Source organism: Colobus angolensis, unplaced genomic scaffold (assembly GCF_000951035.1).
Source record: "Colobus angolensis palliatus isolate OR3802 unplaced genomic scaffold, Cang.pa_1.0 Scaffold137, whole genome shotgun sequence".
In the NCBI taxonomy this organism is placed as follows: Eukaryota; Metazoa; Chordata; class Mammalia; order Primates; family Cercopithecidae; genus Colobus; species Colobus angolensis.
Genome location: NW_012114455.1, coordinates 5,002,080 through 5,029,123, shown reverse-complemented (window position 1 = coordinate 5,029,123; position 27,044 = coordinate 5,002,080). Strand labels below are relative to the sequence as shown.

The window sequence follows — 27,044 nt, the reverse complement described above, 5'->3', positions numbered from 1 at the left end:
ACAGATGGGGAAACAGTGACATTTCAATATTAAATGGCCTTCCTAGTCATGCATTTTTTACATCCACTCACTCATTTATTTTTACATCCACTCACTCATTTATGCATTCAAACAGCTGTTGGATGCTTATCAGGTCTATAATAGTATGGCACCCCTGACAGTTTACATGCACACTTTGTCTTTTAATCATCATAACAATCCTGTGTAGTGAGTACGCCTTGTTTTTGGAATGAGGAAACAAATGTTCAGAGTGTCTAAGCAATGTGTCCAAGCTAACACGCTAAGAAGTAAGGGACTGAGAATTCAAGCCAGGTCTGTGCCCCCAAAGCTGTAGGGTTCTACTGGTATGCAGCGATGCCTCTCAAAGAAATCCTGAGACACAGCTAGACGGAAAGCCAAGCTTCACACCTCGGAAACAGCAGTCATTTCACCTCATCCCACACACTATGATGATCGATGTTTGTTCATACACTTCTATATAAGGATATTTATGTCTTTTGCTTATTTATTTTAACTGAAAAAAACACAAAACACTGTCAAACACGTGTTCTGGAAGCTGGCCTTCATTTCTTTGAATGCCTTTTTTTTTTTTTTTGAGACAGAGTCTTGCTCTGTTGCCCAGGCTGTAGTGCAATGGTGCGATCTTGGCTCACGACAACCTCTGCCTTCTGGGTTCAAGCGATTCTCTCACCTCAGCCTCTGAAGTAGCTGGAATTACAGGCGCCCACCACCACACCCGGCTAATTTTTGTATTTTTAGTAAAGACGGGGTTTCACCATGTTGGCCAGGCTGTTCTCCAACTCCTGACTTCAAGTGATCTGCCCGCCTCGGCCTCCCAAAGTGCTGGAATTACAGATGTGAGCCACCGTGCCCGGCTTCTTTGAATGCTTGATTCACTTACCACAAGTCTTTACCTACAAGGTGCTATGGACAATTTTGGCCAAATGGATCAACGTTGCAGAAACCACTGTGTATAAACTGTAGGCTGCAGTTAGTTGCTCTTTCTGATCTTGTCTCTCCATATCCTATGTCAATTTACAGTCACTGCAACCTCTTTCTAACCACCAAATTGCATGATTAAATTACTGAAGTCTAAAATTTAAAAAAAATAATTTAAAGAAATAAAGGCACTTTACCTATTTTCCAACCCCTCTGGTTTCCTCCAGGACTCACTATCATCCATTATCCAACTTCCTCATAAACCTCAAACTGTCTATACTTTGCTTTAAGCAAAAAAACAGGCGCTCAAGTCTCTGCCACACTAAAACTATGTCTTAACTTATATCCATCTCTAACAATTTCTTTCTTTCCTACCTCAGCCAAGTTTCTTGCGAGACTATATTATTTCCACCTTCTCATTTCCCATTAACTCCTAAATTTACTGCAACATTGATTCTGTCTCAACCATTCCAATGAAGATGATAATGTCAAGGTCATCAACAACCCTTTTTATATCCAGAATATGTTTCTTAGTGCAGAGCAGGAGCTTGCACTTCTAACAAGTTCCCAGATGTTACTGGTGCTGCTGGCCCATGAACCACATTTTAAGGAGCATGGCTCTGACCACTTTTCAGTCTTTTTTTTTTTTTTTTTTTTTTTTTTTTTTTTTTTTTTTGAGACGGAGTCTTGCTCTGTCGCCCGGCCTGGAGTGCCGTGGCCGGATCTCAGCTCACTGCAGGCTCCGCCTCCCGGGTTTACGCCATTCTCCTGCCTCAGCCTCCCAAGTAGCTGGGACTACAGGCGCCCGCCCTAGTTTTTTGTATTTTTTTAGTAGAGACGGGGTTTCACAGTGTTAGCCAGGATGGTCTCGATCTCCTGACCTCGTGATCCGCCCGTCTCGGCCTCCCAAAGTGCTGGGATTACAGGCTTGAGCCACCGCGCCCGGCCCACTTTTTAGTCTTTATCCCATTGGATCCTTCAGCTGTCTTTAACACAGCTGATCACTTGTTCCTCTGGAAATTCTCTTCTTGACTCTCTTTCCTAATATGTCTCTGTCTCTCTGGGTAGGCTTTTGCTTAGACACCTAATTCTCTCCTGCCCATTACATGCTGGGAGTCTCTCTGCGCCATCCTTGACCCACTCCTGCCACTCCGCTGGGTCATCTCTAGAGTGGATGATGGCAGGAGCCTCCCAACAGGCTCTCGTGCCTTCAGTCTTATCCCTGTCAAAGTCATCCTCCACGATGACTCTCCCCAAACCCAAATCCAATTATGCTATTCTCTTGCTTAAACCCATTCAGTGATTCCCCAGAGCCTAGAGGATAAACTCTCCATGGCACAAGCCTTCTTGAGTATAGAATGTACAAGTTTCATTCTATTGATATTGGCCTGCCCTTAGTTCCCAGACACATACTATCTGTTTCCAACCACTTTATCTTTGGTCACATTTTCCCCTCTTCTCAGAATGTCCAAAGCCTCACTCCAGAAGTCTCTTCCCCTGGTTAACTCTCACTCATCCTTTAAGATTCAGCTTAGGTTTTCTCATCCAGAAGATCTTCCCCAGCCTCCCCCACAGACGGGGCTAAGCCCCACTTCCTTGGTGCTCCCATGGTGCCTCCATGCTTATTACCTTTTTCACAGCACTGCTCAGGGTGTTTAAATCGACTCTAATATGTTTGTATCCTGTTACTACTCAGTAACTCTTTGAGAGGATAATGCATCATTATAGGTGCTCCCTCAACCTGGCAAAAGTAGGCACTCAATGAATGTTTTCAGAGCTGACTTAAACTTCTACTTCTCCTCTCCCAAATGAAGGTGCTCACTAGATGAGCAGTCATAAGTACCCTTTGGCTCTAAAGGTCTACGGTTCTAATCAAAGACCAAGTCTCAGCTGGACATGGTGATGCAACCCTGGAATCCTGAGGTAGGAGGTGGGACTTGAGGCCAGAGGCAGGGGTCAGACACCACAGGTAGAAGTTGGACACCAGATCAAATTGAGGACTAGCTAAAACAGGTCTGGGGTGGGAGGCACCTTCCCATAAGACATGCCCACTAGTGTGCCAGTCAGTTTACCATTGCCATGGCAGCACTCAGAAGTTACCACCCCTTTCCATGGCAATGACCCAACGACCTATAAGTTACCACCCTTTTCCTTAAATTTCTGCATAAATCACCCTAAATTTGCATATAATTAAAAGGGGGTATTAGTGACTGCAGAACTGCCTCTGAGCTGCTATTTTGGGCACACTGCTTATGGGGTAGCCTTGCTCTGCAAGGAGCAGTACCTCTGCTGCTGCTGTACCCTGCCACTTCAATAAAAGTTGCTGTCTAACACCACCAGCTCACCCTTGAATTCTTTTCTGGGCAAAGCCAAGAACCTGCCCAGACTAAGCCCCAGTTCTGGGGCTCACCTGTCCTGCATCAATCCTGGCTGCTGGAGAGGCTGAGGCAGGAAGATGCTTGGGCCACAGAGTTCAAGACCAGCCTGGATAACACAGTGAGACCTCATCTTGTTTAAAAAGAGAGAGAGAGAGACAGAGAGGTAGAGAGAAAGAGAGGGTCTCTAGATTCAAGAGAAGCAGAAAGCAGCAGCCAACCTAAAGTGAAACTTGCTCTGTTGACACTCCGGACGACTTGTCATCCCACTTTGCCTCTCTGGTCAATATGAAGGTCTTCCCATAAGAACAGCAATCCAAATAGGAAGTTGTCTAATTAACTGCATGCCCAGAGAGCCTACAATACCGAAGCTCTATATATTATGAATTCAATATTCCACTGACAGGCTAATCCATTGGGCTGATCTGAGCTGACCCAGGGGACTATCATATAGGTAGTCTGTCATGATGTTCCTTGAACATTGAGAAAAGTGTTTATGCTTTTTCCCTTGCTGAAAATATCCCCAGGTCGAACTGCAATTCCAGAATGGTGCTCACGGAGGTAAAGAGTACAGCATGACTTTCTCTGAGCAACTGTATTATAAAGGAACAAAACACAGTTATCCCCAGGCTTTTGCGGTCAAGTAAACTCACAGCCACACAGATGCCTTCTCTCATTGCCCTGCTTAGCTACTTGGTTCTCCTAAGGTTCTATTAAGCCAACTACTGGAACTAAATCAAACTCAGCTTTTACTAACAATGCTGAACTGTGTTCTACACAAAGTGAGCTAACACATTTCCTGACCTCCCATGCAGAATTTTGATAAACCTAGCTAAGCAAATGATGGATGAACCAGAATCAAAAATACTCAAACATGGGGTTTTGTAAATTTCCAATGGGAACAGCAATAAGATTTTTTTTTAGTTCACCTGTTGCAACTCTTCCAATGCATTGCCATGAACTGTGAATGTTTAAACTCTCAATTAGAATTACTTCAGCAAATATTTATTGAGCATGTGCTTGGAATAGGCAAATATTCATACATAATCATATCTGGTGTTTTCCTAAGTGTCTTATTCGATACTTAAGAATCTTCAGGCACTTCACCAGTGAGCATAATATCTCTGTCCAAAAAGAGAAACAGAGTTCAAAAGAAGCGAAACAACTCATCCATGCCGCTCCAGGGGCACATTACAAAACTAGAAGTAAACCCAGCCTAATTGAGTGAGCCTCTTTTCCTGGTACAACACGAAGCCCTACCTAACTTCATCAAGAGACATGGATCATACTCTGACCCTCCAAGGCAGCAATGATGAAGAGAAGAAAACAAAACAGCTATAAATGTATGGAGCAACAATAAGTCCAAAACCACATAACTACAAAAACACCCAAGTCACCATCACAGTCTGCATCATGCTTCCGTTATACAAGTATTAGGTTGAGTTTACACAGGTTCATTTTTAAAACACAACTTCTAAAGATGTAGTTGAGATCATGTTATCATTAATAGCCTACTACATCTTATACAATGACATTCACAGCACTAGATATCTAAAGATTGGTGATGAAAACAATTACCCTGAAGGTCATGGGATCCTCAACCATCAGAAAATGTTCAGCTGCCTTCAACATAGTGTTCAGGAAAATAACTCATTTTAGAAATGTGCTGTCTCTGCTAGGTCATCCTCTCGGCGTTCCTTTCATCCTACAGGTCTCAACTCAGAGGCTGCCCTCCCCTCGCCAACTGCTCGGCCAAGTCTCAGTCTCAGGTGTCCCTCAGCACACCCAACTTCCCCATCATGGAATTGGTCATATGATTCTGGTAACTGCGTATTTACTCATCTGTGTCTGCTACAAGAACGAGGGCAGGGGCTCTGACGCTCACATCACCATCATCTGTGCAGTCCTCGCATAGCGCCTGGTAGGTAAATGCTCCACGAAATTTTTTTAATGAACTCTAGTTGAAACGGTAAGTGCTGTTAGCTTTCCTTTATTTTAATCAGAAAGTTCAATGTGGATCACTGCATCATTTAAGGGTTAAATTTAATTCATGAAAGCTTTTAAGGTAGATACTAAGTATTTGATAAACTTGTTTAGAATCCAATTTTTTTATAAAAATAATCATAGCCACCTATACAATTTCCTGTGCACAGAAAGAGGCAAGTGAGCTCATGAATAATTTTATTTCAAATGGGTCAGCACTGTTAAATGATACTCTAAACATTCTTAGGGCATATTCCAATATCTACTAGCACATGCCAGGTTCTTTCATGAAAAGATGCTTAATACTAGTTATATGCATTAGATAACTTAATTACTTCAGTTTCTTAGCACTTTTCATCCCTGAATTTTTTTTTTTTTTTTTTTTGAGACAGGGTCTCTGTCACCCAAGCTGAGTGCAATGGCATGAACACAGCTCACTGCAGCCTGGAACTCCCAGGCTCAAGAGATCCTCCCCTCTTAGCCTCCCAAGGAGCTGGGACTACAGGCACATACCACGCCTGGCTAACTTTTGATTTTTTGTAGAGATGATGTCCTACTATGTTGCCCAGGCTGGTCTTGAATTCCTAGGCTCAAGCAATCCTGCTGCTTCAGCCTCCCAAACTGTTGGGATTACAGGTGTGAGCCACCGTGCCCAGCCTTGTACGTTTTTAAAGGTTTTCTAATTATCATCATCAGCTTTATGGGACACTAAGGTGACAAGAACTACTCTGCCTGTACTTTATGGGAGTTCATTTATGTGTGAGAATAGATAGGATGTAAAATTCATGAGCTGGTAACTCCACCAGTCTTTCTTCTGGGCGTCTTGGGGCAAAGAATTCGGGGGTTCTAGGAGACACAGTCATTGTCTACAGCTGCAAGTTCAAATCCCACGTCCTGTAGCTCTCAGTGTCCTCATCAAATTCCAGCATATTCTATTACTCCAATTCCTTTTTCATGTTTAAACTATTGTGAAGAGTTGCTATGCGCTGTTTAACAGCTGCCACCTCACCCCATCCCCCCACTCACCACATGGGTTACACTTTAGTCATGTAGATTAACTTGAAATGAACCATTATCCCTCATGATGAAGTACAGACAATATGAACTTAGATATTTTTTTTTAAAAAGTAGACTGTTTAGTACCTACAAATAAATCCTTTAAGAATTCCCAAGCTGGAAGAGATCACTGTAGAAAATATCGTCTACCAGCTACGTGTGACAAACTGCATATTATAAATACTTAGACAAAAACGAAAAGGTGAGTAGGGGAGGAGTGGCAATAGCTGAAAACCACAGGTGTGGGGCCAGGGCGATCCCTAAATAGGAGAAAGTTCAACTGTGAGGAGAAAGCAGGGAGACGTCAAGTAAGAGAAAACATATTACCTACAGGAAGAAAGTGCTGTAAAGAAACACGAGGCAGTTTAGTCAGGTTCAAAACCATTCTATTTTGACCACCTACTAAATGCAAAACTATATGCTGGTGTGAGGGGCCCTAAGATGAAGGAACAATCTTTGGTGGAGGGAAGCTCAGAGCCCCATGAGACAGACAGTCAACCTCATGCCTTAAACAAGCCAGTGCTACCAGAGCACACAGACAGAGGGCGGCTGATGGATGAACCTGGCGGTTTTTATTACACCCCTAGCTTCTTGCAGATGGCGTTTCCTGGCTTTCCGCCGTAGAAACAGACAGAAACATCTAGGATTCTATATTATTCAGAGGTGAAATCTTTTGTCCATACGAGATTCAGGAGACTGAGCTCATTCCATCTCTATAGCAAACCCTGAGCACGGGTGTTATTACACCCATTTCACCATCAGCAGCCTGCCCAGGTCACCCAGGGAGAGGCAGAACCGGAAGCTGAATCCACACCGTCAGGCTCCAAGTCCTGCTGCCTTCCTAGTACTTTCCTGAAACAGATTTCACGCGTGCAGAGCTTCTCTTTAAGGAGAATCAGTCAAAACCCACCCCTAGGCAAACGCAGAGTGCAGAGCTGACCAGCACTGAGGGATTAGAGGAGTGAATTTCTTCCATGCTGAACCATGGCTATTTCAGGATGGGTGCATAGAGAGAGGGCTGAATGTGGCACTGGAGGGGTGTGACCGGAAGGGCTGGAGGACATTCCAAGAACATGAAAAGCCTCACACCCAACCCTAAATGCATGGAACTCACTGCCCACTAACCCAATCTAATCCAAACGACCTCGTTAAAATCACTCTTGCAAAGCTGCCGCTTCCTTCAGATGGAAAGCCTCAGGACAGTCTGTGGACAAGCTGTCAGAGAGGCCTGTGCCATTATTTGTTGACACAACAGCAGGATCCTTCAAGGGTAGTGCTGGTCCTCGAACATCACTGGCGACAGCCCAGTTGTAAGACAATGGAAATATTGTCGATCCCAGAAACCAGCCTATGGGAACTAAATAGACTCTCCAGGCTCGGCACAGTCAACAGGGTGGAGAAAAGCATTTTAAAAATCAAATCCCAAACTGTCGTTATGGATTTGATTAGTGACTTTGCTTTTTAAATTATATAAAATAAATTAAGATGCATAGAAGCAAAAGATACACGATTATAAAAAGCAACTTGTGGCTTCTAATTTAGAAATGGCACTACAGATTCATACAGCTATTTTAGAGTCATTATATTTCAAAGGCATTGCAAGCCTTGGAGTGATCTTGGTTGAGCAATTTAATTACTCTGGGCTTTGATTTTCTTTCCAGTCAAAAAACAAAAAAAATGCTGAGTGGACTATGGCTTCCTGCCTGTCCTAAACCTCAGTGCCTTTGCACAGCTCTGTGGATTATTTCAAAAGGTTTCTAAGGTCCTTTGAAGCTAAAAAATGTTAGAAATAAACATTTCTTTTCCAGTCTGCAAATAAATGTGAGTAGGGCAGAGGCCATTTTACCTATATAATGCAATTCTTTTGTTGCTGTGGATGAAAAAGCTTTTTTAATGTTTAATTTAGAGAAGTACTTCACATTCTAACTAAAATTATTTAATATTTTAAAATTCATTTTATTAAAATATTTATAAAACATATACTGTTAAATTGGGAAGACTTATTTTCTAGCAGTTTTACAATAAATGCCTTGATTTGGTTTAGAAATTAAAATAAATCGTTGTTCAACTCTGGGGGAAAAAATTAACAACAACAAAAAAGCCACTAAAAATAAACCCACTTAATAGGTAGGTAGCATGTGTCCCAAAATAAAAACTACATCTGTTTGTTCAAGGCACAGATATTACAATTTTCATTAAACTGTAGAACTACTTTTCTCATAGAAAAACTATTTCACTTAAATGAGTCCTCCTGATCATTAGTTTTCTAAAAAGGAATTTAACAGGCATGTTCAAAGCAGCAAAAACCACCACAACGCCCATCAACAGAACAGATAAACAGTGTGGTTTATGCACACACTGGACACTCTATCAATGAAAGTGAGTGAACTGTAGCTACACACAGCAGCAGATCGGAATCTGGGAAATGCAATGCTCTGTGAAAAAGCAAATCACAAAAAGTACAGTGTGACTCCATCTATACAGAGTTTAAGAATGAGCAAAGCTCAATAATATATGATTTAGGGATAATACATGGCAAAACTACAGAGAAAAGCTGAGAACTGAGATACTGGTGACCTCTAATGGGGGAGAGATGCGGACAGCATCGGGGAGGGGAACCCGGGCAACCCAGAAGACATGGGCTTTTTCTTTTGTTTAAATTTATTTGTTTATAGAGATGAGTCTAACTACGTTGTCCAGGCTGGCCCCAATCCTGACTGCAAGCAATCGTCCCGCCTCAGCCTCCCAAAGTATTGAAATTATAGGCACGAGCCACCCTGCCTGGCTGAAATCTTACTCTTAAACTGGGTGGTGGGTAGATACAAATGTTCATTGTATTACTGTTGTTTTTATTATACACATATTTTATAAACATTTTCCTTACTTAATATGTAATTTTTAAAAATACTAACAGTAAGATAAAATTAATTTAAATCACAGCCATTCTGGAATAGTTTAAGGCTGTGGATAAAATATTGAACTGTGTCCCTGTCATTTACTTACTTTGCAAATTTGGACACTAATACATTCCCTAGAACTTCAGCTATGTAAAAATGTCACTACTCCAGGAAAAAAAAAAAAAAAAGGATGTTCTAATCATTCTAGGGATAGTTTTAATGGCCTACAAAGAAAGAAAGAAAATCAGAAAATATTTAAATTAAATATTAAATATTTAATATTTTTAGAAAGCATTACTGAGGCTCTATCTACTCTGTACCCAGCACCATACTTTTCAAAATAAGAAATTATTGAGTCTAAGCCACATTAGACAACAGAGTTCCCAAAGTGTGATCAGGACTGGATTTGTCTTCTGTTCCTCCACTCTTTTTGTTGTTGTTGTTTGTAGATACAGGGTTTTCCTCTGTTGCCTAGGCTGGAATGCAGTGATGTAACCATAGCTCACTGCAGCCTTCAACTCCTGGGCTCAAGCAATCCTCTGGTCTCAGCTATTTTTTTTTTTTTTTTTTTAATTTTTATTTTCAGTAGAGACAAGAGCTCTCCATGTTGCCCAGGCTGGTCTCAAATTCCTGGACTCAAATGATCCTCCTGTCTTGGCCTCTCAAAGTCCTAGGATTACATGCATGAACCACCATATCTAGCCTTCTATCTGTTTCTTTACCTGTCAAATGAGAAGAATAATAGTATCTCCTCATATGACTGTGGTATAATTAAATAAGTTATCTGGGTGCAGTGGCTCACACCTGTAATCTCAGCACTTTGGGAGGCTGAGGCAAGTGGATTGCTTGAGGCCAGGAGTTCAAGACCAGCCTGGGCAACATGACAAGACCCCGTCTCTACTAAAATATAAAAAATTAGCTGGACATGGTGGCACGTGTCTGTAATCCCAGCTACTCAGGAGGCTGAGGCACAAGAATTGCTTGAACCCGGGAAACACAGGCTGCAGGGGGCCAAGATTATGCCACTGCATTCCAGACTAGGCAATACAGCGAGACTCTGTCTCAAAAAATAAGAAGCAACAACAAAAAAAGTTAATTCACATAAGGCATTTAGAGCAGTTCCCAGCACATAGTATTATACCAGTGTTTAATACTTATGAGTGTTATGTGTGCGTATTGTTGTTATTATTGTTTTTTCAACATCATTTGTGATTTGGAGTAAGAAAATCAGGTGTCACCTGTACCACACATATTCTTCTTGGAGGTGGAATTTTACCTACCAACATCAGTCATCTCCTCTGACATTAGTCGACCTTGCACTTGTGCACACTCCTCTCCATTTTATGGTAAGGGCCAGATCTCAAGGGTTCTTCAGCCTACCGGCTGGTAAGCCCGACAGTGCACAGGAAGCTGCAGCAAATCAGGCTAATTTCACATCTCTCACTCACCAGTGGGTTTCATTAGCTCGAAGGCTACCTTGGAGATGCAAAGCCTCACCCGGACCCAAGGGCCTGGATGTAAGTAAGAGAGCAACTAGAGAGTCCGGCTTCATCCTTCCTGAGAGGTCTGGCAGCTCCTGACCCTGAAGAGTTGAAAATTCCAAAGGCACATGGTCTCGTGCACTTCCCCAGCAGAGTGGACCCCCCTGATTAAGTGCTCCATCCAGCTACGCAAGCCCTTCAGAACAGAGCTGTGGCGATGTGATTGTGTAACTTTTATGACCATTACTATTACTTCTAGGGATGGGCAACAAGTTAAAGTCAATTAAGAAGCATATAAACTGTCACCCAAATCTCAAACTGAAAAATGCCAGCGATGCTGACACGCCCAGCCTCTCCTCAGGGGCCATCCTCATATTCCCCCTGGGAAAACCGGTCGGGGCTGCAGCAGCAAAGAGAAAGTCCCAAAAACACTTTATTGAATTCTACCACTTTACTATAAATATTTTTGACCCGTCTCTCAGTGCAGAAAATCCTGTGTTACTTCTAGAAAGGTCTGGAAATTTATCCTTAGAGCCCAGAGCCTGATCTCACTTTAAGAGAGTCCTTGCAAAACTCCCCACTAAACTCCCACTGTCGGGTCTTTCTCGTGTCACAGGATGACAACAGAACCCTGGATCAAAGGAGGTATTTTTGTGCCCTGGAATGACATCATAGTTTGTGGATCAGTAAAAACCTTATTTCATAACTGAGGAGCTTTGCTTCCAACAGTCTAGTTGAAGGGTTGGCAAACTTTTCTTGTAAAGAGTCGTCGAGTCAATATTTTAGGCTTTATGGGCCATGCTGTGTCTGTCACAACCTCTCCCTCTGCTGTGACAGCATGAAAGCTGTCACACAACACGCAGACTGGTGCATGTGCTATGTTCCAATAACATTTTTATGTACGGACACTGATCTCTGAATTTCACTTAATTTGCACAGGTCACAAAATGTTTTGCTTTTGATTTCTTTTCCTCCGTTTACAAATGTGAAAACCATCCTTAGTTTGTGGCAGTAGAACAATTCGTAGTGGGCCAGATTTGGCCAATCCCTGGTCTAGCTTTCTCTGGGAACACCGTAATACATGTAATTCCCTGGAGAATGCAGGGAATTCCTCTCAAAAAGCAGCAAATTAATACTCCTTCATCAATCACTGCTCCTCAACATCCTGGAGAGGTAGGATGTGTGTTACCAACAGCAGAAACTGAGGTATTGAAATATCACAGGACGAGGCAGTGGAGGGCCCTGGAAGAAAGGTTTTCGACGGGAGTTCTACTTTATACCCTGCTTCCACGCTGCCTGTACGTCAAGTACACACAATTTCCTGTGTGCCACTGCATGAATACCATTATTGTATTATAATACAATCGTCATGATCTTTTGTGACCCAGGATGATGAAATTTTTGAATGCACCATTAACACATATGATGATTGGGCTACCTGTGTGGCTGGGCAGGCCATTGCCCAATCAGAAGTCATTGACTGCTGTCAGTTATGAGGAACGCCTCTGAAAACAGCACGTACTCACAGGGCCATTTCCAAATGAAATCTTCCATTCGCATTTTTCAATCTGTTCTTCTCCTGCAGACAACAAATGCTGAGCAAGCATTTGGATCCCTGTTTCAGTGAACTAACTTGTTTCCCTACCCCTCACTCTCCCTTCCCCATTGGCCAACATTCCTTTTCCACTCCCACCCCATTCCTGCCTACTCCCTTCCTACTGGAACACAAACACATGCATTTTGTTTTTCTGAATCCATAGGCTGAACAGAACATTCTCAACAAGATGCCAACGATCCATGTCTCTGACTGAGTCCTATTTCAGCAATTCAGAAAACTCAGACTCTACAGTTCTGAGGACCCTAGAGGACAAAGTCAGCCTTTTCACTCTTCATAAACACATGCCACTCGGTCTCAGTGGTGAGGACACATCCTCCTGTCTTCTCCCACCTGGCCCCCACCCACCACAGAACCTGGATGAGGCCATAGAGATTGCCTGTCGGAATCATCATTATAAATGGCTGGACAGAGGCACCACCCTGTTCATTGGCGATGCCTTTGCACCACAGAAGGTGAGAACTCCTCATCGAGAGAATTCTTCTCATACTGTGGAGGGGATTCATCAATGAAAGTATTTCATCAGCAGATACTAAACTTCATAAAACACCAGTGATCAGCTGAGAAACACAATTCTTAAAAAATCCATGTGGAACTCTTCCTCGGGCAGTTCCTCCACATGACAGCCATCCATCGTTACCACTTAGAAAACATTCAGAAGCTAGCCCTACCAGGAATTTAAAAGCTGTCACAAAGGCACTTCATTTGGAACTCACTCTGAATCACAGACCCAATAATATTCTAGGAAAGTGATTAGTTGTCAAACTGCCACCTTTTTCCATACTACCTAATTGGAAAAGAACATCTCAATGGAGTTATTTTCCTCTTTCAGTGCTCAGAAATAAGAAAAAAAGAATAGTTTCATTTTCTTCCAAAAGAAAAGACTATCCCTAACTCTACTCTTAAAAGAAGAAAAGAAATCAAACCTGTTGAGAAATTCTGCCTCTATTCTAGGACAATTCTCAAGAATCTTACAGCTGCGTGATGAAACATTTCCTAGGGGCAATTAATCCTAGGCAACTCTTGTAAAAAAAATAAAGTAGCAAAGGACATCTTGTGATGTTGTAGTGTTTACCTGTTTGTGCCACTCATTCATGAATTTATAAAATTCTGAATTCATATTACAAAACAGAAAGGTGGGAGGAATGAAACATACCTAATTCACGAAGACTTGAACTCAAACAACTCACAGACCACCCAGGTTGCAAGGGGCCTTAAAAGCAGCTACAGTCGCTGTAACTGAGAAAAATGCCCTGGAGTAAAGTGGAGTTTTTTAAGATTTTAGTTTTTCTTAAGTTTAATTTACCAATAATGGTAATCTTTCCCTAAAGGGTGGTACTTCAGTGATGAGGTTATTATTGTAAGATAATTATTTTTAGTAGAAGCTATCAATTACTAAGCACTTTGTTGCCACAAACTATACTAGCAGTTTTATATACATTATCTCATTTAACCTTCACAACTAACCCTGTCATGTGATTATTATTATCTTCATTTTACAGATGAGGAAATTAAGTGTCATAGAAGTGAAGTAACTTACCTAAGGTCACACAGCCAATAAAATACTAAGAGCTTTATACACATTATCTCATTTAATCTCCACAACTAACACCATTATGTGATTATTATTATCTTCATTTTACAGATGAGGAAACCGAGTGTCATAGAAGTTAAGTAATTTCCCTAAGCTCACACAGGCAGTAAGACAATAAAACCCAGGACCGTCTGACTCAAAACCCCAACAGCAGGATCACTCCACTAAATGGTTTCATACATTTGAGTCATGGGGTGCAAATTACATCAATCCCATCTTTAAGCTGTTAGCTACATTATAGTGATTCCCAAAGTTGACTTTTCATTGTAATCATACAGAAAGCTTTTTAAAAATAGAGATTCCCAGAATCCACCCCAGCTCAGCCAGATATAATGTGAAAAAATAATCTCATTCTTTTAAGTGATGCCAATCAACGGCCAGACATGTTTTCTCACTGAACCTAATGAGTATTCCATGAAAAATATCCCAAGTGTTAACTCTCAAGGCATTTGGTTGGCTTTAGTTGTTCAGCACTTTCTCTCTAGTTGATAATGAATGAATGAGAAGGAATTCCACCCTTGATTCCCCTAGGAAAGCTTTATTCAAAGAGTGACAGCTGATGGAAGCACCGTGACCCGGAGAGTGGTAGCAAATGCTACACAGATACGGATGCAGACCCCAGGGCAGTAAGGTGAGCGGAGAGTCACACAGCCAGACGGCAACAGGTCTGCCATCTCCCAGTCACCTCGCTTCCTCCCAAAACCCCACTGCCTCTTGGAATCCCTCTGGAATCATTCAGAAACCCCAATCACCACAGGAAATGAAAGACTAACTGGCACACATTAAATTAGTATAAATATGTGTAAAAGAGTTGACAGGTTCAAAATAAGTTCCAACAGAGCTGACGCATTAATTAGTCCTTGTCATACATATTTTTAATACCTGTACAAACACACACACACACACAAACATATATAGTGTGTTGCCTATATGTAAAGAGACAGACATGTTCTAATTTACACATTTTCATATAATCATATTCAGTATTGGACTCTATATTGAAAGAGACAGATGCAAGTTCCAATCTCAACCCTGCCACTTATTCATGTGACCCCATTCCCATTTCTTAACCTCCCTGAGATTCACTTTCCCTGCCTGAAAAGCAGTGGTAATAGTAACTATTTCGCTAGAACACATTTATGTACACAAGCACCTAGCGCAGAGCTGGGCACCATTTATTAATGTTGTTACTCCTATTTAGCAGCTCCCTCAGAAATGAAACATGCGGTTCAGCAGCTGATTGTTCTAACCAGCAAAGGCCCAATCTCCTAGTAGAAAAAAAGGCAAGCACTCCAATAGGATGTTCCTTCATGCCTTGCTCTAAACTGATGATTGAAAACATGCTTCCAATAGCCACAGCTGTCTAACGTGCTGAGAGCATTAATAAGTTACCATGATATCCAGGGATAACAAAATTAACAACACCTTCCCGAAATAACTCCTCTGGGTGACTTACCAACTATTTCAGTAAAATTTGTAGTCATGGAAAAGAAAGGTCTTAGATTGGAACCATATTAAAACACCTTCCTCTCTCTCTCTCTTTCAGTGAAACACGTTTAAAATTTACCCTAAATATCCTAAATCCTTGCTTGTCTTTTCCCAAGTAGTCCCAGACAGAGGATTCAAAAGTGGATCTGTCAGATTTGTTGCCAGGGAACAGACTCTCCTGGGTTGCAGGAGGAAGTCCTCCACATTTTTTCTGACTTATGTAGTCCCACGGCAGCTCTTTGGAATATCTTCCTTGATAATGTTTCCTACATTCACAGCCCCAAGCCTGGCTAGTTCATTTTACGAGGAATAAGGTTTCACTGGAGAGTTCCAGGAGGTCGAAAGAGTGAGGCACAAGCAAAGTGTCCGTCTAATTGATCCCAGCCAGACTGTGCAACTACCTGGGTAATATAAAATGCAGAAGGACTTTGTCCTGTAACCCACGAAAGTCTGAACCCTGATAACGAATCTGATAGAGCCACCATCCTTTCCATCACGTCCAGCTCGGGCACAGTCCTCGTTCTTAGCACTAAAGAAAGTACAGCAACACTGGCCACAGACCGTGTGGGTGGGATAAGGCCCCCTCCAGAGCTTTAATTTGTTTCTTTGTCTACGAATTTATTTAGGCAGACAGGAGCGTTCGCAGGAGGGGAAATGCTTTGGCAAACTCTTCATTGTACAAACTGTTTCCTCCACACTAATACTTTCCCTTTAGAAGGGAAAGATAGAGCTCCCAAAAGGCCACATTTTTGCCAAAATGTATAAAAGCAACATTTCTAAATTGGGACTATTTTGCAGAGAAAAGAAAAATGTCTTTGGTGTTGGGATGAATAAAGCTTCTGCCACTACTGTTGTCATTAGGGAGTGAAATGTGGTCCAGGTTAACTCCTCCAGACAACAGGACGACCATTGATTACTGGTAACAGACATCTCTGTGAGATCACCATAGTAACATTCATCCCTTCTAACAGTCCCCAATACCACATATTGAACAAAGTTTTAAAATCAAATCATGATTATGGACTATAAAGAGAACTTGGACAGATAATATGCCAATATCAACTTTATTCTTTCCTGCTAAGAAGCTACATGTTAACATTTTTAGATGATTTGGTTCAATCACAGCTGTCCTTAGATAATTTCTGTAAATGAAACTGTCAAAAACAGAGGACCACTGTGAAATGCTAAGGTGAAATTTGTTGATATTGCCATATCAACAAATACTCGTAAAAGCAAGGTGCAGTCAGAGGCAGTTTATAATGATTTTAAACATCATTAAGAAGCAGCAGAAAAATCCTGACAACTCTCTCTTGGACAATTGGGGGACCAAATACTCTATCAGTCATCCTTCAAGAGCATGTACCCAACTCAGAGACTACTTATTCTATGCCAGAGCATTACCGGGGAAACAGCAGTTATCTTGGTGATAAATAATACCCTCAACCAGCCAGGCAAGGTCAGTAAGATCCAAAAGCCACTTTCAGAAGCCACAGTGGCTGCTTCAGTGTGAGCTGTATATATGTTTAGTTATAAAGTGTTCTCAGTTTCCCACTGTGAGACTATGTACAACAAGCTCTGTATTTAAAAGCTACTGTTTCAGGATAGAAAAGCTGTTAAGAAAAAGATCAAAAGTTCCACAAGATTAAGAGTTCCATGGACATGTGTGGTCTCTTGTGCTACCACTTTTTAATGTTTATGTTATGAAAAATTTCAGATGTATGGAAAAGTGCAAAGAATAATGTCAGTAACTTCTATGTAGCCATGATCCAAGTTTCATCACATTGTAATACTTAGCCATATTTGCATTAGGCCTTTTTATCTTAATAAATACATAAATAATATAGGAAAATAAAAACCTGTGGTTAGCACTCCCCATTCCCATGCCCCTGCCTCTCTAAACAATATGTAGCATTAGTTTGTGCCTTTTCAACCATTTATATAAATGGTATCAGACAGTATGTATCAATCTACAACTTTTTTTTCTCAACATTGTATTCCTAAAATGTATCCATATTAATACAAGTGTATCTGGTTCATTTATTTTAATTGCTGCATAGAATTTCACTGCATGGATATAGCATATATTATTTTAACCTTTTTCCTTCCGAAAGAACAGCTAAATTGTTTTCTATTTTTTACTAACATAACACACAGATGAACATTTTTACAGGTATCCTTTTGCACTTATACACTGGTTTCTCCAGGCACATACCCAGAAGTGGAACTGCTGAGCTCTAGCGTATGTGCGTCTGCAGCTTTGCCAGGTGTTGCCAAACTGCTCTCCGCCGAAGTGGGGAGGATGTCTGTTGCTCCATCTCCTTGTCATCAGCCGATATTGTCCTTTCATTTTGGCCTACCCGCTGAGTGTGACATGGTATCTCATATTAATTCGGGTGTTCCCACTTATCAGCGAGGTCGAGCATCCTTTTACATTTACTGGGCATTGAGATCGTCCTTTCTATGAATTGCCTGATTGTAGCCTTTGCCCATTTTTCTTATTGCTTCATAAGAGCTCTCTTTATATCTTGTGACTTCAGGAAAGTCACTTAGCTTCTAGGGTTCTACCATTACCAAAGGAGATGATAAACCTATTTCATAGGGATATTTTGAAGCTCATCAAAAAGCACTGAGTCTAGTGCCTATCACATGTTAAGTAATTTCTAAAAAGTCACTATTACTATTATTGCCATGCCATGAATATGGTTTAGGGTATAAAGTATTTCTAGCATTTCTCTCAAGTTTGTGGCTCCCTTTGGATAAGTACTGTAAGACTCAGAAAAAGGAGTCTCAGCAACTCTTCTTGCCCATGATATCTCCTCAAGATAAGAAGATACAATACCAGCATTCCATGTCTATAACTTACCATTAAGGAAATGTGCAAAGTCAGCTCCCCTAGATACTGGTTAAACTACGCATGGAAGTTACGCTTCCTTCAATCCACACAAGACTGGGACCTCTTTTGGGAAAAGCCCCTCATCCTGAGTTTCAGGGATGGTTAATTCACCAGAGGAAAAGGACTCTGGGAAAGAAAGAGGTGGGCAGTGGAGGCTGGCAGGTTACCAGTATCAGGGACTTGCCAGTACCAGGTATTTCCCAGGAAAGAAATATAGCCACCACTTCATGAAATTTCATCAGGCCCAAGACTACTCCATTTCTCCACATGGTAAGTAATCCCTGAATAAGAAAAACCAAAGGCTAATCATCATATCACTTACCAAATGCATACGTTGGGTCTTTTTTAAAAAAATGATCAGAAGTGCACTGACATCACCTAGGCAGCAGCCAATCCTATTCAATGCACATTGTGAAAATACTCATCTGGCGGGGCGCGGTGGCTCACACTTGTAATCCCAGCACTTTGGGAGGCCAAGGCGGGTGGATCACAAGGTTGGGAATTTGAGACCAACCTGGCCAACATGGTGAAACTCCATCTCTACTAAAAATACCAAAATTAGCCAGGTGTGGTGGCGGACATCTGTAATCCCAGCTACTCGGTAGGCTGAGGCAGGAGAATCACTTGAACCCGGGAGGTGGAGCTTGCAGTGAGCCGAGATTGTGCCACTGCATTCCAGCCTGGGTGACAGAGCGAGACTCTGTCTCAAAGAAAAAATAAACAACAACAACAACAGAAAATACTCATCTTTCCTCAATACCCAGAAGAATATGTTCCTAAGGACATGTTGGTAAGCTGGAAAGATGCGATAAAAAGGAATCCTGCAAGCGTGTCTGCTTGTACACGGAAGGTAGTTAATTTGGTGCTGAGATCCTCCCAGCCTGGCTTCTCTTCAGTCGTCTTTTGACCTGTGCATGGAGGAAGGCTGTGTCATCTGTGTGCACTCTGCCAGGAGGAGGCCTACAGAGCTGCCCTCCAGACCTCTCAAGTAGTCCTAAAATCAGCTTCAACTGGTGACTGGCAGGGGCCCTTTTCAGAGGTACTTGAACATCACCTAATATTCAGAATTCTCTCCATCTGTATTCAATTTCAACTGGCACTCAAGAAACCAGAGGCTCTCCTTAGTGACTAGGGACAGAGGCCCTCTCTTCTCTCTTCTTCAGAGCAATCATATGTAAGATTCAACTCGAGCCCAAATATAATTAGACCATCTTCTGATATCTATCTAGGTGCAGGGCTTTCTTCCTTAAATGTGTGCCAAGTTTCCACTTTCAAGAAGTTAAATTGCCATATAAAAATGCCCTGGTGATGATGAGTAATTAGACACGGTAATGGAAAATTAACTGTGTTTTTATTTAGAGCATTTATTTTAACAAGACTTTTCTTCTTCTAACTGTTATTAAGCTGTAATAAAAATAAATTAAATCCTGAGGGTTTGCAAAGGTTTTCTGGTTAAAAAACAAACAAACCAAACACCTCTTTTCCTGGAGAGTATTCGTTAATGCCACCAAGTTTGTACAAAGTCTGAATCCCGTTACTAATAAATCCTAATGCGAATTCTGATTTTGTCGTCTGTGCTGTGGACAGAAGACTACCATTCCATCCTCTCAGGCAGGTAAAATGGAGGCAGGCACCGACAGGCAGGCCCAATGTGCTTCTCCACGTGTGCAGGTTTTATGCGAATGCCCTCAATCCTTCTCTTCTTCTTCTTGTCATGCTGCTTCCAAGAGAACGTGCCACCTGCAGCACAGTGGTCTTTTGCCCGTCCTTTGAGCAGCCGTGGGCGTTAGCAAGTTCTCGGATAAAAGGCGGCTACCCCAGCTGTGAGAGCATCCCTAGATACACACTGGAAACACCAGCTCCACAAGACTGGAGGGAAAACTGAACCGCATCCCCAACGGAGGACGCAAAATGAGGCTTCAATCTATGCATCCCACCTGCGTCCTTGCAGTCCTCTAACCATACTCCACCTAAGAGCTTGTCAATGGGCTTAGCCATAGACCCACCAACTCTAGTCCACTAACAACAGTCGTGGGCAGGACATGTGGCAAGGAGGACCCTCAGGCTCCACGGCATGCACATTCACAAGCTCAGAACAAATGAAGAGGCCTCGGCCGGGTGCCGTGGCTCACGCCTGTAATCCCAGCACTTCAGGAGGCCAAGGTGGGCAGATCACCTGAGGTCAGGAGTTCGAGACCAGTCTGTCCAACATGGTGAAACCCCATCTCTACTAAAAATATAAAAATTAGCCAGGCATGGTGGCACGCACCTGTAGTCCCAGCTGCTAGGGAGGCTGAGGTGGGAGGATCGCTTGAACCTGGGAGGCAGAGGTTGCAGTGAGCCAAGATCGCCTCACTGCACTCTAGCCTGGGCAACAGACCAAGATCTTGTCTCAAAAAAGAAAAAAAACAAAAATAAAAACAAATGAAGAGGCCTTAGCCCATGTGACGTACCTACCTTTGCATCTGTTGCTCCTCCTACCTGACCTCAAAACAAAGTGCAAATAACACCGAAAACTGCTTCTGGTTTAACATTTACTCAGCCTTCCAGAGTGAAGGCTAAATGCTGCGCAGAGCTTAGGCTCTGGATCTCAACCCTGAAGAGGCCCCAGCACACGTCTAAGTACAATTGACTTTAGCCATTTAGCATCCATGGAGTGACAGAATTTCACAGGCCACCTTTGTGTTGCCTGTACAGCCCTTCAGAGGAACACTGTGCTATGACGCTGAATCTGCGCAGCCTCAAGAATTTCAAAGAAACCCACTCTTTCTTTCCTTCTTCCCTTCTTTTTTTCCTTTTAATCTCTCTTTATAATTGAAATAATCCTTTGCAAGCCCTACTCCGTTTCATATAGATTTTTGGGATATGTTACATTTAATCTTTTCACTCTGATTTCTAGAGTATGCTAAAACTAACAACTTTATACTATTCACGTTTCTATCACAAATTCAGTCTTGGATACAGAAATACAACCAGCAAAAAACAAACATATCTGTAGGAAATCAGCCTAATAATAGAGCTCCATTTGAGTTGTATTTAGCAAAGTTGATTTGACAATTTTACCGGTGATAACACCCTGTAGGTAGAGTTCAAAGAGAAAATTCCACATAGTAAGCAAAAGTGTTAAATGTTCCCGTATCCCAATTCCATATTCCAAATGTTCCCATATCCCAACTGCCTCTCACATACACTAGGAAAAAAAAAAACAATAAACAAAACAAATAAAAAACAAAGAAGGGTTAAGCAATGGTTCTACAAGCAGTTGAGAGGGATTTTTTTAAACACCCTAACTGCTAGTCAACAGTTAGATTAAGTTTCAAAACAATGTACTCAATGACAATGCCATCACCAAGCAAATACAACTATTTGTTGAATGAAATTATTGAATTAAATGATAGTGAAGAGTGGACATTTGGAGGGGCATTTCAACCTGTGAACAAAATTTCTAATCATTTGCTCGTTTGCTATGAGAAAAATCAGAGCCAGAGAAGACACTGCTAATGAACTATTCATGAGTTAAAACTGACTCCACAGCCGGGCGCGGTGGCTCACGCCTATAATCCCAGCACTTTGGGAGGCCGAGGCGGGTGGATCACCAGGTCAGGCGTACGAGACCATCCTGGTCAACATGGTGAAACCCTGTCTCTACTAAAAACACAGCCTGTAATCCCAGCTACTCGGGAGGCTTAGGCAGGAGAATCATTTGAACCCAGGAGGCAGAGGTTGCAGTGAGCCGAGATCGCGCTATTGAAAGAAAAAAAAAAAGCAACAACTGACTCCTAAGGAACCCCTTGGCATCTCTAACAAAAGAGTTATAAAACTTAAGGAGTGGTGAGATAACAGCTAAGGATCCCAAAAGAGCTCGGTTCCAAATATATTGTGACCATGGATGAGTCCCGGACCCGGTGCATCCCTCTATTTATTCACCCTTACAATGGGAACAGGATAATCAGTTATGAGTAATTGCTAATAAAAGCTTATGTGCCTCTGGCAGAAATACAAATGCTTGTTGATAACGATCGTTTTTCCCAGACCCTGGTTTATGTTTCTCCATTAACATTCCAGTGTCCAACTCTCAGGTTCCCAAGATCCTACGGGTTTGGGTCTCTGACTAAAAAAGACCAAGCTGAGATTGGGAGAGTCACCAGAGCCAAGTCCATGAAGCACTAGCCAGCTCCCGAACTCCCAAATGAGACATTATACATGCCTGCACTGCATTTAATTTTTTGCTGGGATGACACCCAATGTTTGTGATAAAAATGCACCCAAGGACACTACCCCAAAGAACTTGTTTCTCTTGGATCCACCAAAGGATAAAATGTTCTCAATGCCACCTCCTAAAAGATAAACACCCTTCCCCAAATGTCCCTTCTAATTGGCTGATGGACTGTCCCCTGGGTGTGACTGCACAGGTTAGTCCTGGGTGTGTAACCAAGTTGGAAAAGTCTTTCTGATTTCTGAGTACTCTGACAAGGAGGAGAGTGGCATACAGTAGACTGAAACGATACCGAAGCACTGACGTGACCCTGGCACTTTACAAAAAATACCTTCTGCTTGGGGATATTGATCTGTGATTTTATGAGCCCCTCCAGCTCTGTAGGTCTAACCACCAAAGATCAGAGAGAGGTGAGAGATTCAACAGAACCATTCTGCCAGAGAAGGGGAAAGGAATTAGATTATAGTTAGTGGAATAATTAAAAGTCTCATCCTGTTCTCAGGTTGTAAAATGTCCAAGGATCTACACTCACCTCCCCACAAATGTGCATGTGCAAATGTAGGGTAATTCTAGGTTCTAAGTACACAAATTGTAATAAAAGTGATTAGTACCATAGGTTCATTTATCAGTATCTTCATGTGAAAACCCTTAGGCTAAATTGTAACAATCCTTATTTTTGTGAAGCAAGTTACCCATTTTTTCTCAACACGCCTCAAATTTAGAAACTGCCTGATTCTAAAGATCAGACAGAAAGGCAAAGCCTTCGAAAATGACCACGCCGATGCTTCCGCAAACCATTTGACCCCAAGAAACCAGCTTTCTTCAAGTGGGCTTTTCCACCAAGAAATATTAATCACAACCAGAAAAAGAAAATAAAGCATCCTAAAGTTAAGCATATTTATGACATCCTAAAACGCACCTCTTTTTTGGCCTTTGTAATGACGGTCAATGCTCTGAAGTTTGGGAGCTCATTGCTGATTTCTAAATGGCAATACACTTCCCTCTGAACAGGGATTACTGCTTACAGATTTAAAAATAAAACCACCTTGTTATATACTAACTTAATTCTAAACATATGCCACCCCTCACCAATGGCCTGAATGACAACTGTTGTCAAAAGGACGCATTCTTTTGGGCTTAGCTGTTTACATTTTAGTTTAAATGTAATGATAAACCTTTCTGCGGTGGGGCTTACAGGGCAAGGACTCCCTTTTGCAGTGTCTATTAGGGTGATTTACGAGACGTACTAGGAAACCGAAAGAAATTGAGAGATAGCTTTCTAGGACTAAAATTATTGTGTTTATAATAAGAAAGGGCCTGTCAAACAATAATTTTTGGAAGGTGAAGATTCCATCAAGGCTACAGTGTGTAACAATAAAATCCTGTCAGGTGATTATCTGCCAGAGATGAAAAGTATTTCCATGTCTCAGTTTGCTTGAATACACACCATTCTGTCTGATATTTGGTATCATAAATTGACCTTTAGGTTGCTAAATCTACACAGCATGAACTGTTTCCTTATGCACTTCTTTTTTTTCAATGCTGTAGTTTTCTTTCCATCCCAATTTTATGTACTTATTGTACATGCTGGTAAGTTTTTAATTTTGAAGACTTTTTTTCTCTTAGTTTTCATTATTTTACCTCACACAGTTCACTTCTGTTACACTTACTTAAATCTTAAACCACCAAATGAAAGGCTGAGAAAGTTCAATAACGTTAATTCCAATATATGCCTTTCACTTGAACTTCTTACAATTTTGCTTCCACCACAAGTGCTAAACATTTCGTTCTATCTAGCAAAAGAAAAAAAGAAAAAAAAAGAAAAGAAAAAAATTACAGTTTCCATCGGGATGCCAGCAACTTATTGTTGTTTTTTTCAATTAATAATAAAAAGGTTACATTCATCTATTCAAAGATTTTTATCCTGACCTTAACTGAAGAAAAAAGAAAAATGCTTTGAAAGTATGGTATTTGCAAAAGCCCTGAGAAGTCACTAATGGGATTCCCATGATCTAATACATGCAAGGCTTTAACTGTAACTGTAAACCCAATGAAGGCTTATGATTTGAAAGTATGAACTATTGTAGCCAGTTTTTATGGGTTTAATTCCACCAGCAAATCCCAGTTTCTATATTTTAATTCTCAACTAGAGCAAAATCACGACACATTTTCAACTAACAACCTGAAAGAAGAAAGCACTGGAATAATGGGGCCAGAAAACCATTGCCAACAACCACCCTCTGCCACGAACCATCAGTGAACTTCGAAAAGCACAAGACTGAGCAATACTGAAGTCTGTGACATACGTGCAATTCACTTATAACACTCACAAAACTACATATGAATCATTTCATTTTCCTCTGATTTCTTTCCCACACAAGGTTCAACAAAACACAGCACTTACTCAGCCACCTCTGACTGAATGACTATTCTCTGCAACTATTTATTACTCCTGCCATATTTTCTTCTATGATCCGATTCTGTGACTCCTATAAGCCAGGAAAAGCTGCCTTCAAGTCAACGCAGAGCACAAAGTCACTGAAAATTCTGTCGGCTCTAGGCTCTACCTAGGTGCTTAGAAGTTGTTCTGTTTTGTCCTGGGAATGTCCCATAAGCAATGTTAATGACTGAAACAGATCCTCTTTTTTTCCTCAAAGGGAATTGAATTATTATAGCAAAGGATGATTTGTACTCAAAACAATATTCAACCTATCACCCCTATTCAGTATATATGTGTCCAAGGGTCCACAACCACCTACACACAAATGTAAAAATATCAATTCTCAGGAGATCGATCTTGTTTCTAAAATTTCTTATTTGTTCCTTGTTTCATATATTTCTTGGTTTTAAAAATTCAGTATTACAAGGCTTGTTATGGGATATCAGGCCTAATTCTACCTTACAGAAAAATTAACTTTAAAAAGACATAACTGAATATAGTATACATTTTACAACCAAATACATGTAGGAACAATTTGGTTTTAAAAGAACTCCACTGAATGTATTTATCATATGTTTACTGATTGTCATAAAGGGACTATCAGTGGAACCAAGAGAAAATACAGGATTCCACGTATTGAGCATTAACAACTGAATGTTCCAAAAAATATCTTCCCAAACTGCTGGCCCTTCATTTTTTCACTGTAAGTGTAATTTAATTTATCTCATGCCTCCCATGCAACTAACATAACCTCAAAGGTTCTTTTGGTTTGGAAGTACTTTATGTTCACCTTTAATGAAAAGCACACTTAATAACTTTTTTTCTGATAAACAGTGCTCCTACTTCTTTTTGGTTTTATTATACCCACGTTCCATAACCTAAATCCTAACAATGCCAAGATACTTTGAAACTTGGAGCTTCTCTTAATGCATTCAAAGTTTTAAAAATACATTGGCTTTACTTTCGATAGAAACTCTACTACGTTTTCAGCCGGGCGCGGTGGCTCACGCCTGTAATCCCAGCTCTCAGGGAGGCAGAGGCGGGAGGATAGCTTGAGCCTAGGAGTTCGAGACCTGCCTGGGTAATATAGCTAGACCCCGTTCTCCACAAAAAGGAAAAAAAGAAAAAAAAGACAAAAGAAACTCTACTACGTTTTCAATATATGTGTTAAGTTCTCTTTATCTTTCCTATTGGTCTTAGCTCCTGTGAAGAGAGAAAACCAGTTCTGAGTAATGTTTTTACTGTTATCATTGTTGGTTTTGGTGACTTAAGACAAACGAGGGTGACCTTTTCGGCTTGTGCCACAAAGGCAACGTACTCCAGAACTACTTTCCCAGAGCGCGATCATTTTAAGCAAAGCTCAGTGAATTTGGGATTTTGTTGAGAACCTCAGGATATTGATTTACTTGTAAAATTCACAGTGGAGACTGTAAGAGGTTGGACAAGTTAACTCAAGGTGAGATGCAAGGCCGCCAAGCTCAAGTTTGAAATTCACACCACCACTTCCTGAAACAATGATTTAGGCGCTGAACCTGGTCAAGTGTTTTAACTTTCAGCATGGAACGAGCACGCGTTCTCCTCCGAGCAGGACAATCAGGCGTTGCGCGAGCAGCCCTCTCCTAAGGCCCCGGCGCCTTTATTTGATTTCCACTCGTGCGATCCACACGTTGCGTGGCCCTTCCCGGCCGCGTCGCAGATGCCTTTGCAATGCCCACCGTTTACTGAGGTGCAGGAAAAAATCCCTTAACCCTTGCTCTCGACCTCGGTTTGCAAAGCACAGGCGACCCACACGGACGTGAAAGCTACCGAACCCCACTTATCCCCTAGCGGAGCGTCTTACCCGTACAGGAATGCAGGGGCTTGGGTCGCACGACCAGCGACGGGCACACGGAGTAGAGGGAAAGTTTCTCAAAGTAGTCGCAGGTCTCCTTGGAGAGGATCTCGTCGATCATGAAAGTCTTGTAGCGCCGCCTGGCTGCTTTGAGCTGGCCGGGCGAGCTCAGCCTCAGCTCGGCGTGGCAGTGCATGGTGAGCCGAGGCGAGCGTCCGCCGGCCCGAGCGCGGCTG

The 27,044-nt window shown here is 41.7% G+C and overlaps 1 protein-coding gene across 1 annotated transcript in view; it reads right to left on the bottom strand.

Annotated features, from left to right (window-relative positions):
• The window catches only part of BARX2 (BARX homeobox 2), an 82,632-nt gene extending 55,594 nt beyond the window's left edge, over nucleotides 1-27,038 (bottom strand). Inside the window, exon 1 of the mRNA XM_011934673.1 lies at nucleotides 26,818-27,038. Within this exon, the coding sequence (XP_011790063.1) occupies nucleotides 26,818-27,004 (187 nt within the window). The 5' untranslated portion in view covers nucleotides 27,005-27,038. The remainder of the gene's footprint in view (nucleotides 1-26,817) is intronic.
• Between the last annotated feature and the right edge of the window lie 6 nt (nucleotides 27,039-27,044).